The sequence below is a fragment of the Babylonia areolata genome, chromosome 18 (assembly GCF_041734735.1).
Source record: "Babylonia areolata isolate BAREFJ2019XMU chromosome 18, ASM4173473v1, whole genome shotgun sequence".
Classification (NCBI taxonomy): domain Eukaryota; kingdom Metazoa; phylum Mollusca; class Gastropoda; order Neogastropoda; family Buccinidae; genus Babylonia; species Babylonia areolata.
In genome coordinates this window covers 72,546,174-72,558,673 of record NC_134893.1, presented here as the reverse complement: position 1 = coordinate 72,558,673, position 12,500 = coordinate 72,546,174, and the positions used below count along the sequence as shown (strand labels likewise).

The following is a 12,500-nucleotide window of genomic DNA, read 5'->3' as shown; positions in this document are numbered from 1 at the left end:
AACATACCCAGCATGCAACCCCCCCCCCCCCCCCGCCCCCTTGTCCTCCCCCCAGCCTCCCCCCCCCCCCCCTGAGTATGACTGCCTGTATGGCCAGGGTAAAAACGGTCATGCACGTAACATACACTGTGTCTGTCTCAGTCTGTCTGTCTGTCTGTGTCTCTCTGTCTCTGTCTGTGCCTCTCTGTCTCTCTGTGTCTCTGTGTCTCTCTGTCTCTCTCTCTTACACGTAAAAGCCCACTCGTTTATACGAATGAACGAAGGATAAGACAAAGAAGATGATAGTCCCCGTCGGCCGTGGGTGGGTCAGTGTTGAAGTTAAACCCGCATGAAACAAAAACTAATTCTCACAGTGCTTGTGTCTCGTCCCTCGGTCTTGGCCCAGCCATCCATGGGGTGGTATCTCAAGTGCTGTATACAGCCGTTCTTCGTCTTCCGGAGAGAGCCACAGTTCCGCCAGTGAGTGGTACTGGTGTGTACCGGTTGATGATAGTGTGTGCAGTCACTTGATTCCGTCGTCAGACATGCTTTCTTGTTGCTGTGGTTGGAATGAACCACTGTCTGTCTGTCTGTCTGTCTGTTTGTCTGTCTGTCTGTCTGTCTGACTGTCATCTGTCTCGGTGTGTGTGCCAGTGTGTGTCTGTGTCTGTGTCTGTGTGTCTGTCTGTCTATCTGTCTGCCCGTCTCTGACTGTGTGTCTCTGTCTCTGTCTCTGTCTCTCTGTGTGTCTGTCTCTCTGTGTGTCTGTCTTTCTCTGTCTCTGTCTCTCTCTGCCCTGTGTGCCTGTGTAGGTGTGTGCGCACGCATATGTGAGTGTGTGCGCTTGTGCATGCGTACGTGCGAGCAAGTGTGTGTGTGTGAGTGCGTGCGTACGTGTGTACGTGTGTGTGTGTGTGTGTTATAGAGAGAAGACAGAAGTTGGGGTGGGGGTTGGGGTGGGAGAGCTCTGCTTTTTTGCGCCGGCGCGCGCGCATGAGCCGTGTGTGTGTGTCTGTTACCGAGTGTGGCAACAGCACACACGCAAGAGCACTTAGTGGTGCTAGGCGGGATATTAACAATGCACAATAAACAATGCAATGTGCACAAGTCAGTTCCCATCACTACACGACGCCTCAAGTGGTGAGATGACATGACACACAAGTAGTAATGACAAGTAAGCTACTGTCTTCATCATCAGCTGATGCAGCTGAACTGCAGCCATGTATACAGACTTCACTAAAAGTTGGGAACCATTTCATAAACGCAGGTTTGTTCTGATAACCTGTTTAAAAGAAACCTAAGAGATGATATGAATTATGGAGTCATCTGTTCCTTCAAAAAAAAAAAGGAAAGAAAAGAAAAAGATGTCCCATCAGATCCCTGTCTGGAAAGTATATATCTACATCGTCATTATTATTATTATTGTTATTATTGTTGTTATTGTTGTTGTTATCATCATCATCATCGTCATCATTATCATTATCATATTGACCTCATTATCATGTTCTTTTTGATGTTGTTGTTATTGTTGTGATCTTGGCGTTCACAGTTCCAGCACCAGTGCAGTTCCAGACAGGACTGGCGCCATTTTCTCCAGCTCTGCTTGGCTGCCTTATAGTTTGGTGTTGTTACCTTCAATTAGTGGAACGCTATAGTTCAGATTAAAGGTGTCCAAGCGTGCAGACTGAACCATATACGCTACGCCGCACTTAACTTAAGGAAGGAATCGAGATGCCTGCCCCACACGTAGACCCAACATGCTTGGTCAGGCGTCACACACATGTTCACTTTGCAGCTTAGTATTTTATGGAGGAGGAGGAGGAGTTTTGTTTAATGTCCCGTCACACATATCGGTGATTGAAGACATTTTGTTAAAGTATTTATGAATACCTTTGAGTATTATCGGTTAGAAGGGGTGGGAGATGTGGATGAATGGAGGGTTGGGGGAAACTGGGCAAATGAGGGTGAAATCTGAAAAAAAAAAAATCTAAATACAATTACAGGAAATTACTTAAAGAACTTCGTAAAAGAGAAGTCGTTAAACTGACAAGCGAAACAACTGTTAATGAATGCAAAAAGTCAAAAAACATCAACGTTCTCAGTCACTTGTGAAGACACCCTTTCGCGTATATAAGGCTTCATCAAGCTACAGTCAAAAATTATATCCTTAATTGTCAGGTTACTAAAACATATGCACTTGACATTAGAACAGTACTTGGTCCGAAATGAATTTGATAATAGTCTGAGAGCTAAACTCAGAATTGGTCTGTAATCGGACCAAAGTCTGAGAGAGTCAACTGACGAGGTTTTAGACTTGAATTCAGGGACTATGACTCTCAAACTGCGAGGCAAGATTTCACTGGCTCTTAGTGCCGCAGCCTTGGGGGCTAGTTGACCTTTGGGAACCATCCCAACGCCGACTGTCCTGAAACCCTCTTGGCCGAGAAAGCCAAGATATTTTCCACCATAATGAAATAAACCCTATATAATCGGGACTGCATTCGCTTTATCTGCTGTCCTGATGTCACGTATACAGAGAACATATCAGAGAGCAAGGGGAGGGGGGGGGTGGGGAGGGGGAGAGAGCACTTTGATGGTGCAACAACAACAGCTGCACACCGCTCCCCCATTGTTGTGGGGGTGGGGGGTGGGGGGGGGGGGGCTGTCTCCTGTCGTTAACTCTGTGAACAGTGTTTTGGGGGAGTCGGGTATCAAGCTGGGCGGACCCCCCAGTATGGTGTGGGATTCGCTCCCTGTTTTCCCTGCCTGTCTGCAGTCTCTTCTTTTTTTCTTTTCTTTTTTTTTTTTTTTGGGGGGGGGGGGGTGATGGGGGGGGGGGGGGATTTGTTGTTGTTGTTGTTCTTTTGGGGGGCGGGGGGGGGGGTGTTGTTGTTGTTTTGTTTGTTGTGTTTTTTGTGTGTATTAATTCCAACCTTCACCATCCCTCCTCAAGCACGTGTCTGTGTGTGGTCTGTGTGTGTGTGTGTGGTCTGTGTGTGTGTGTGTGTGTGTGTGTGTGTGTGTGTGTAAGTGTGCGTGTGTGTGTGTGTGTTTGTAAGTGTGTGTGTGCGTGTTTGTAAGTGTGTGTGTGTGTGTGTTGTGTGTGTTTGTAAGTGTGTGTGTGTGTGTGTTTGTAAGTGTGTGTGTGTGTGTGTGTGTGGTCTGTGTGTGTGTGTGTGTGTGGTGTCTGTGTGTGTATATATATATATGTGTGTGTATGTTGGGTTCGGGGATGGGGTCAGTGAAATCAGTTGCAGTATCAGTGAACTAAACAACTTTCTGTGTGCCAGTGACGTTCCCTGAAACAAACCCAAAAGTTCCACGTCATGATGTGGTGGGGGGTTGGGGGGGGGGGGACAGGGAGGTGGGGGGTGGGGTGGGGGGGCATGGGGGCGTGGTAGACAGACATCGATATCTGCAGCAGGCAGACGGATTCGAACCACGAACAGTCAGTGGTTAGCCAGCTGCATGGAAAGTGTGCATGCAGGTGCAGGGAAAAACCCAAGCAAGCCGGCAGGGAGGTGACAGCCTGTTGTTGGGTCATGGAACCGTGGCGGCTATCTCCACGGGGTCAGTGTGGGTCAGTGGAAACAAGCCATGCCTCAGAGACTGACTCACACACAAAAAGATACAGACACACACACACACACGCGCGCGCGCACACGCACGCGCACGCACGCACACGCGCACACACACACACACACACACACACACACACACATATTCCCCCACACATGTATGGTTACGTCAGGGAGTGGGTTGTGAATTTCAGTGGTTTTGTATATATATATATATATATATATGCTTTTCGGCAACCCTGTAGATGGCAGGACTGGAATCGACATAATTATCCACACACTCTCTTATCTCTCTTTCCCTCCCTTCCTCCCTCTCTCTCTCCCGCTGTCTCTCTCTCCCGCTGTCTCTCTCTCTGTCTGTCTCTCTGTGTCATTCTCTCTCTCCGTCCCCTCTCTCTCTCTCTCTCTCTCTCTCTCTCTCTCTCTCACTGTCTTCAAAAGACTATACCATAAACATCTAATGTCAGAGCTAAGTTCTACAAATCCTTGAAATTACTGAGACTGATAAACAAATGATGTATTCTCAATATCCTTGTCTATTTGTCTATCTCCTTTCCTCCCTTCCTCCTTCCCTCCCTCCTCCCTCTCTTCCTCTCTCTCACTCTCTCTCTCTCTCTCTCTCTCTCTCTCTCTCACTCTCTCTCTCTCTCAACAATTTTCCTCTCTTTCCTTCCTCATATCTCTTCCTCTCTTACCTTCTTCTTCCCTCTGTCCTTCACGCAAAAGCAATGTTATTTTGTGGGGAACTGTGTATTTTCTATGCCATTTATTGTTCTTGTTGTTGTTGTCATGCAAAGTGTTGTTGTTGTTTTTTTTCCTTCTTTTTTCAGTCTTCTTGTATTTCCTAGATTAGTTTATACGTTTTCTTTACGAGGGTAGGATGAAAACAGGCCGATAAGTGTCTATTCCTTTTCCCTCAATAAAAAAAGTTTCGATTTCTCTCTCTCTCTCTCTCTCTCTCTCTCTCTCTCTCTCTCTCTCTCTCTCTCTCTCTCTCTCTGACTCCTTCATTTTGACGTTTCACCCCAGGCCTGACAGACAGCTAACCAGACGACCTGGCATATATCATGACTGAGGTTCTTGCTGCAAAAAGATAAGAGCTGTGTTCGCAAGTTGTATGATCCTTTACTGTAGCTGAGTGTCGGTGTGTGAGAGAGTGAGTGAGTGAGAGAGAGAGAGACAGACAGACAGACAGACAGACAGACAGAGACCATCTGTCCTACAAGCGGCCAACCATCTGGCCGTCAGTGGCTCAGTACAAGCCGTGCAGCAGGGGTTGATGGAGTGAGGGAAAGAGATACAGGGGTGATTATAGGGGTACTGTCATCATCATCATTGGTAGCATTATAAGTATCATCATCACCGTCATCATCATTATGATTATTATCGTCATCATCTTCATCGCGGCACACCCCCACCTCTCCCCCCACCCCCCAATCTCTGGAGGTTTTCGGCGGGAGGAGGAGGAGGAAGGGGCTGAAGTGATAGCAGCTTGGTGGGGGTGGTGTGGGGGGAGGGGGGTATAGACGAACATTAGGCACTGGGTGTATGTGGGGGTGGTGTGGGGGGGAGGGGGGTATAGATGAACATTAGGCACTGGGTGTATGTGGGGGTGGTGTGGAGGGCAGGGGGGTATAGATGAACATTAGGCACTGGGTGTATGTGGGGGTGGTGTGGGGGGGAGGGGGGTATAGACGAACATTAGGCACTGGGTGTATGTGGGGGTGGTGTGGGGGCGAGGGGGGTATAGACGAACATTAGGCACTGGGTGTATGTGGGGGCTGGTGGAGGGGCGGGGGTGGGGTGTGTGAAGAGGCTTGGACTGGAGGAGAGACAGTGACAGTGCATTGTATATCATATCACATGTCATCATGTTGTGTATTGTGATGGATAGGAAGCGGCAAGTGAAGGCCTCGTCAAGACAGGACCACTGCTGACAGGATCACAATAGGACACAGCGCGTGTTGCTTATATTTTCCTTCCTTCCTTCCTTCCTTCCTTCCTTCCTACTCACCTACAGTCACCACACACACACACACACACACACACACACACACACACATATATATATATATATATATATATATATATACGCGCATACACGCGCGCATACACACACACACACATACACACACACACACACACACACACACACACACACACACACACACATACATACACACACATACACACACACACGCACGCACACACGCACACACACACACATACACTCGCGCGCACACACACACACACACACACACACACACACACCACCACCACCACCACCACCACCACCCAACACCACACATACCCACACCTCCACACACCCACACACACCCACACAAAACACTTCGCACAACGGCGCTGAAAGAGAGCGTTGCCCTCTCGCTCCCCTCTCCCCCACCACCCCCACCCACACCACCCCCTTCCCCCCCTCCCCCTCCCCACCCCCACCCCCACCTCACTGCATCACTGTCAGAGAACAGCTGAAGCCACAGGAGACATAACAGCTTCATTGCATGTTGCCCTTCATCCAGTTGTTAGCGTAACAGCGTGCAGTGCATGTGGTTGTTACAGCGGCCCTGTCTGGTCTGCAGTTGGTGGTTTGTCAGTGCCGTGGTAGTGTGCGCGCGTGCTCAATGTGTGAAGTTCTGCGTCTCTTCTATTTCCTTCCACTATACTTCTCGTCAAGTCTTCAGCAGATGTGCTGTCGCGTATATGGATTACAGTCTCGGTGCACGCGGCCTAGACACCCCGGCCCTTGAAAGTGAAAGTGAAAAGTGAAAGTTGACGTTGTGAGTGTTTCGCCTTGGTCACGGTGGCCTTCCAAGCTCTGTGCAGGGTGGTGGCATTGATGTGTGAGTGACTGAAGGCCCGGGGAGGGCAGTTGTCCGTGAGAAGGAACTTGACATTGATTACTCTTTTAGTTTATTGAACAGCTTGTCGTGTGGTGTGACTGATTTCACTCAGCAATGAGTGGGTCAGTGGTGTGACTGATTTCACTGAGCAATGAGTGGGTCAGTGGTGTGACTGATTTCACTCAGCAATGAGTGGGCAGTGGTGTGACTGATTTTACTGAACAATGAGTGAGTCAGTGGTGTGACTGACTTCACTGAGCAATGAGTGAGTCAGTGGTGTGACTGATTTCACTGAGCAATGAGTCAGTGGTGTGACTGATTTCACTGAACAATGAGTCAGTGGTGTGACTGATTTCACTGAGCAATGAGTGAGTCAGTGGTGTGACTGATTTCACTGAGCAATGAGTGGGTCAGTGGTGTGACTGATTTCACTGAGTAATGAGTGAGTCAGTGGTGTGACTGATTTCACTGAGCAATGAGTCAGTGGTGTGACTGATTTCACTGAGCAATGAGTGGGTCAGTGATGTGACTGATTTCACTGAGTAATGAGTGAGTCAGTGGTGTGACTCATTTCACTGAGCAATGAGTCAGTGGTGTGACTGATTTCACTGAGCAATGAGTCAGTGGTGTGACTGATTTCACTGAGCAATGAATCAGTGGTGTGACTGATTTCACTGAGCAATGAATCAGTGGTGTGACTGATTTCACTGAGCAATGAGTGAGTCAGCGGTGTGGATGATTTTACTTAACAATGAGTCAGTGGTGTGTCTGATTTCACATTAAAAAAAAGTAACGCAGTCTCATAAAAAAGTGGTCTACATACAGAAATGATTATCAATATCTTGAACTGTAACAACAGTCTCTTCACAACCAGCCAAGAGTCTTTGTGATGTGGTGACCAACATGTTGAACTGTGACAACAGTCTCTTCACAACCAGCCAAGAGTCTTTGTGATGTGGTGACCAACATGTTGAACTGTGACAACAGTCTCTTCACAACCAGCCAAGAGTCTTTGACCTGACGAGCATCATCATCATCTTCATCATCATCAGCAGCAGCAGCAGCAGTAGCAGTACAGGGTAAAACCTCAACACCGCCACCAGAGAGATGTGCCCCAGTGATGACCGAAGCCTGGCCACTGGGTCCGTTGAGCTGGAACAGGACAGCACCACCACCCTCCCACCCCTCCCCCCCACCTCTCGTCCACCCAGTGTCCGGAGTGACGTCAACACAGGGAGTGATGACAGGGGAGGTCACTCCCTTGTGTCTCCAGCCACCTCCACCTCCACCACCCCTCTCCTTTCACCGTCCTTCAAAGCAAGAGGAGATGGTTGTGGTGGTGGTGGTTCATCACCTCTAGATACCTATACCCCCTACACCTCCACCCCCATCACCCCCACCCCCACACGCAGAAACAAACGCAAACTGAGCGAGCCGAAAAAACGCGGCAGTGGCGACTCCTCGTCAGGCGTCAAGCGTCCTTGTGGGCAGGCGTCTCCCGGCAGTGGGAATGCCGTGTCTGCTGACAGTGGTGGTGCTAGTGAGGAGGAGGAGGAGGAGGATCATGACGGAGCAGAAGACGAAGAAGCAGAAGTGAACTGTAGCAGTGTGGCTCAGCGGTTAAGTCGAGGGTCCTTGTCCGTACAGGGTCGTCAGGGTTCGTCGTCGTCGTCTTCATGCAGAGGGCCAGCCGACGAACTGGACTACGACGCTAACGACGTGACGTGCAGGGCCCTTTCCCTCCCCATGTTCACAGCGGGCCTGTCCGCCACTGCGGCGGCTTGCCTCCTGCCGGGATTCTACCTGGCGGCGGGTAGCGCCTGTCGTCCTGCACACCCGGTACCCCTCCCTCACCACCACCCGTTCCTACCCCTGCCTGGCCCTCTCCCCTACCCGGGGTACGCCTCAGTGCTGGGACAACAGCGTGGTACGACTCCACTCCAGGATCATCAGCGACAAGCAGTGAAGAAGAAGCAGCAGACTCCATCGTGGGACCCGGCAGAGTCTCCAGCCCCAACTGCGCGGGACTCCGGAGAGGAGGAGGAGGAGGGTGTTGTCGGCAGAGGACGACGTCAGTTCCGCCGGAAGAACTACAAGAGCATGACGAGGGAGCGGCGCGTGGAGGCCAACGCAAGGGAGAGAACCCGCGTGCACACCATCAGCGCTGCCTTCCGGGCCTTGCGGAGAGCCGTGCCGTCCTACTCCTGCAACCAGCGGCTGTCCAAACTGGCCGTGCTGAGGATCGCGTCCACCTACATCATGGCGCTGGCACGGCTGGCGGATGTGGACTGTGGCGGTGTGGTCAGCCGGCAATCCTCCTCCTCCTCTTCCTCTCCGTCCTCTTCCTCCTCCTCTTCCTCCTCCTCCTCCTCTCCCCCCATTCCCGGCACGTTCGCGGACTGTGTGGATCTGTGTACCTCCACCATCCAGGCTGAGGGTAAAGTGCGACGGAAACATTGATGTGTGTGTGTTGGGGGTGGGGTGTGAGTGTGTGTGTGTGTGGGGGGGGTGTAGTCTCTCTGTCTGTGTCTGTGTGTCTGTGAGCATTGTGAGCACTGTGCCGTTGCCTGTGTCCGTTCCACTCAACGAGAGGGCACCACCACAGACTCGCAGTTGAGTGTGCGAGCTGTCAGTCCGTGTCTAGCTGTGCTGGTGACCAGTCACTGACTTCACAGCTCCTGATGCCAGTTTGTGGTCTTCGTGTGACTTGAGCTTCGTTTCAAATTCTTTTTACTCTGTGTCTGGTGATCGTTTTGTCAAACCTGGCCTGTGAGTCCGCCCTGGCACGATCGGTTGGGTGTTGGACTTGTGATGCAGTGTTCACCAGTGATCAAGGTTCGAGGCCCCGGTTCATCACGGTGGTGTGTCCTTGGGGAGAGGCACTTTTTCTTCGACTTTGCTCGCTCCACCCAGGTGTGAATGACGTGACTTTGCTCACTCCACCCAGGTGTGAATGACGTGACTTTGGTGGTTGAGGAAGTCAGGACGGTGTTAAAAGAAGGTAAGGCCCCACCTTCCTGTGCCGTAACCAACACACACCGGATATGAATTCAGTGCCTCAGTGATCGTTAACTCACTCAGTACGGCCAGTCCTCGGTTCTCCTCTACACAGACCCCTCGGATGTCCAGTGGGTGTCTGAATGACCCAACCTTTAGCTTCCGTCGTCAGAATTGTGGTATTCTTTGTCAACATTCACCTCTTCAGTATAAGAGCCTTCCGCTTGCAATATTTTGATGATGGTGATTGGAGTGAAACGCTGTTAACGTCGTCTCTTTCGCCGTTCGTATGGAGAGAGTTAAGTCTTTATGACCCTAAACATTAACCCCTTTACCTTTAAGACTCGGTCTAATTGCTGTTGATATCATGTATCCTGGTGCTGTGGTCTCTGTGTTTGCTGTGTTAGTTTCTGGTATCAGTGGTATCATGTTTCTTACCAGAGTATTGTTATCAATGATTTCCTTAAAAAAATACGATTACTTTTATCATTGTAATGGCCATTACTAACAGTCAGTTGAACTACGTTTCTTACCTGATTATTGTTGCTGATACTTTCCTCAGAAATATGGTTACTTTTGTCTTTATACTATTATCTTTCAATCTCAGACTTTTTCGTATGCAAGTAATTTCTGATGTGATAATATTACTTCAAGCCTCAGTATCATGATTTCTGATTGTGGTGCTGTTGTCATTTTTAAAATTGTTTTTTGTCTTAGTTATGTCGAACGTCAGTGTTTGCATTTCTGGACCCTTGTAGTCATCTTTTCTGACAGAAGTTTGGATCATATTGCGCTCGGGTTCGTTTCTGGCAGTGTTGTACTGATTGTGCTCATCAACATTTATCGCCTCTTGTGTCATCTTTGTGATTGTCATGTGTGATTTCAGTGCAGTCATGCATTACTCATCGTAAAGTGTGTTGGTTTGTTGTCACTTCTGAAGTCTTTATCATCATTCCTTACCTCATGTTCAGTCTGTTTATTTGTCTTGCTTCATTTGGGGCTAATGTGTTGTATCCTACTGAGAAACTGTTATGTGTTCAGAGCGGCAAATTACCACGTGAACTATAGATGTAGGCCTATTACCACGTGAACTATAGATGTAGGCCTATTACCACGTGAACTATAGATGTAGGCCTATGTATTATCATAAATGTGCAGTTTCAGACTCGTACAACAAAGGAGGTAGGTCGGGGGGTGGGGGTGAGGGGTGCAGGGGGGATCTTTAATGAACATCACTCATGTGATAGACTCTCAAGGCCTGACCAGCCTGTTGACTTTATGCGTCGGTCAGACATCTGCTCTGCTCTGCACATGTGGTGTAGCGTATATGGATCACTCCTCGCGCTTTGCTGCCTCCTTGTAACTGAAACTGAAACTCTTAACCTCAGAAATAACTTGCGTCCTGTAACTTGCCCTGACACCAACTGAACTAAGTACCGTCATTAGATCTGATCGTGTTGACGTCATTTCTGATATAGAAACACCTTTGTCATTTCTGACCTTAGCGCTTAGCTTAGCGCTGTTGTGATTTTGCTCATTCCATTTATACTAACAATGCTTTTTATGCAATCTGTCACTGTAATCATCATTTCTGACCTCTTTTGTGCTTTTTATTTTACCACAGTGCCATGATTTCTGACCTCGGTGTTATCAATTCAGATTTTCCATGTTATCATTCCTGACCCACATTTATCATCTTTTCTGACTTCGTGTTATAATCGTATCTAACCATAGTGTTATCATGGATTCTGACACTTTTTCCATCGTCGTTCTTGACATCAGTGCTGTCATTATTTCTGATGTCAGTGCTATTATTGTTTCTTGCTTGGGTGCTATCATTATTTATGGCCTAAGTGCTATAATATTTCTGGCTTGGGTGCTATCATTATTTATGGCCTAAGTGCTATAATATTTCTGGCTTGGGTGCTATCATTATTTATGGCCTTAGTGCTATAATATTTCTGGCTTGGGTGCTATCATTTCTGATCTCTGATAACACCATTCAATTTCTGACTTCGCTATGGTCATTTCTGGCCTCAGTGTTATTAATTATTTCTGGCTTTGGTTCTGTGATCTCTGACCTATGCTATCACCATTTTTAACTTCTGCGCTTTTGTTCTTTCTGACTTCAGTACTTTCGTCATGTCTCACCCCTGCCTTCATTGTTTCTGACCACAGTGTTATTTCTGACTGTTACCGTTTATGATCCAATACATTGCATTATCTCGGTGCTGTTCTTCATTTCTGATCTCCAGACGTCACTCTCGATCTCACGGCTCTGTACCATGTGTGATCTGAGTGATGTCACTGTCACCATGTGTGATCTGAGTGATGTCACTGCACTGTGTGATCTGAGTGATGTCACTGTCACTGTGTGATCTGAGTGATGTCACTGCACTGTCACCATGTGTTATCTGAGTGGTGTCACTGACCAGAGGGCTCTGGCATTGATACCAGCATCGTGTCAAGTTGCCATGCCCTATTTCTTGCAGTATCTGTTGTCAGTTTTGAAGCCGTTGTTTCACTTCCTTCGGATCCACTCTGTTTACGCATACCCAGATTCAAACACTCGACTGTTGGCCGCCGTTCTTTCTCTGTCTCTGGACCTTGCGATTGGAATGAACTTCCTCTTTCGCTTCGTCAGGTCTCCACACTCAGCTCTTTCAAGTCTGGCCTTAAAACCCACCTCTTCCCAAAATAGCCTCCCTTGCCTGCCCTTCCTTGTCTTTAGTTTCTACAGTTTTAGAGTTATGCATGCGTGTGAATGACTGGAGCGAAAGCGCTTTGATTTGTCTCTGCACAAGATTCAGCGCTATATAAATACCATTATTATTATTATTCTTTCCTGTGCGTGGCTTTGATTCTTCCCAAGTTTGGGTCGTTTCCCACCACTGTTGTCTCATTTCTGACTACACTTGTGGTCGTTATGTTTGCTGAACTGAATTCTGTCGTCATTTCTTACCTCAGTACTATTACTTATGGATCTCAATGTTATCAAGGCGTCGTTTCTGACATCTATGCTGTATCTGATTGCTGTCGAAATTTCATTACATCGTCGACATCAACACATGTTTTTTTGTTGTTGTTG

General features: G+C 48.3%; 1 protein-coding gene across 1 annotated transcript in view; it reads left to right on the top strand.

Annotated features, from left to right (window-relative positions):
• Positions 1-7,221: 7,221 nt before the first annotated feature.
• LOC143293063 (uncharacterized) overlaps positions 7,222-12,500 on the top strand; it is a 17,223-nt gene continuing 11,944 nt past the window's right edge. Inside the window, exon 1 of the mRNA XM_076603939.1 lies at positions 7,222-9,362. Coding sequence (XP_076460054.1) covers positions 7,523-8,875 — 1,353 coding nt within the window. The 5' untranslated portion in view covers positions 7,222-7,522 and the 3' untranslated portion in view covers positions 8,876-9,362. The remainder of the gene's footprint in view (positions 9,363-12,500) is intronic.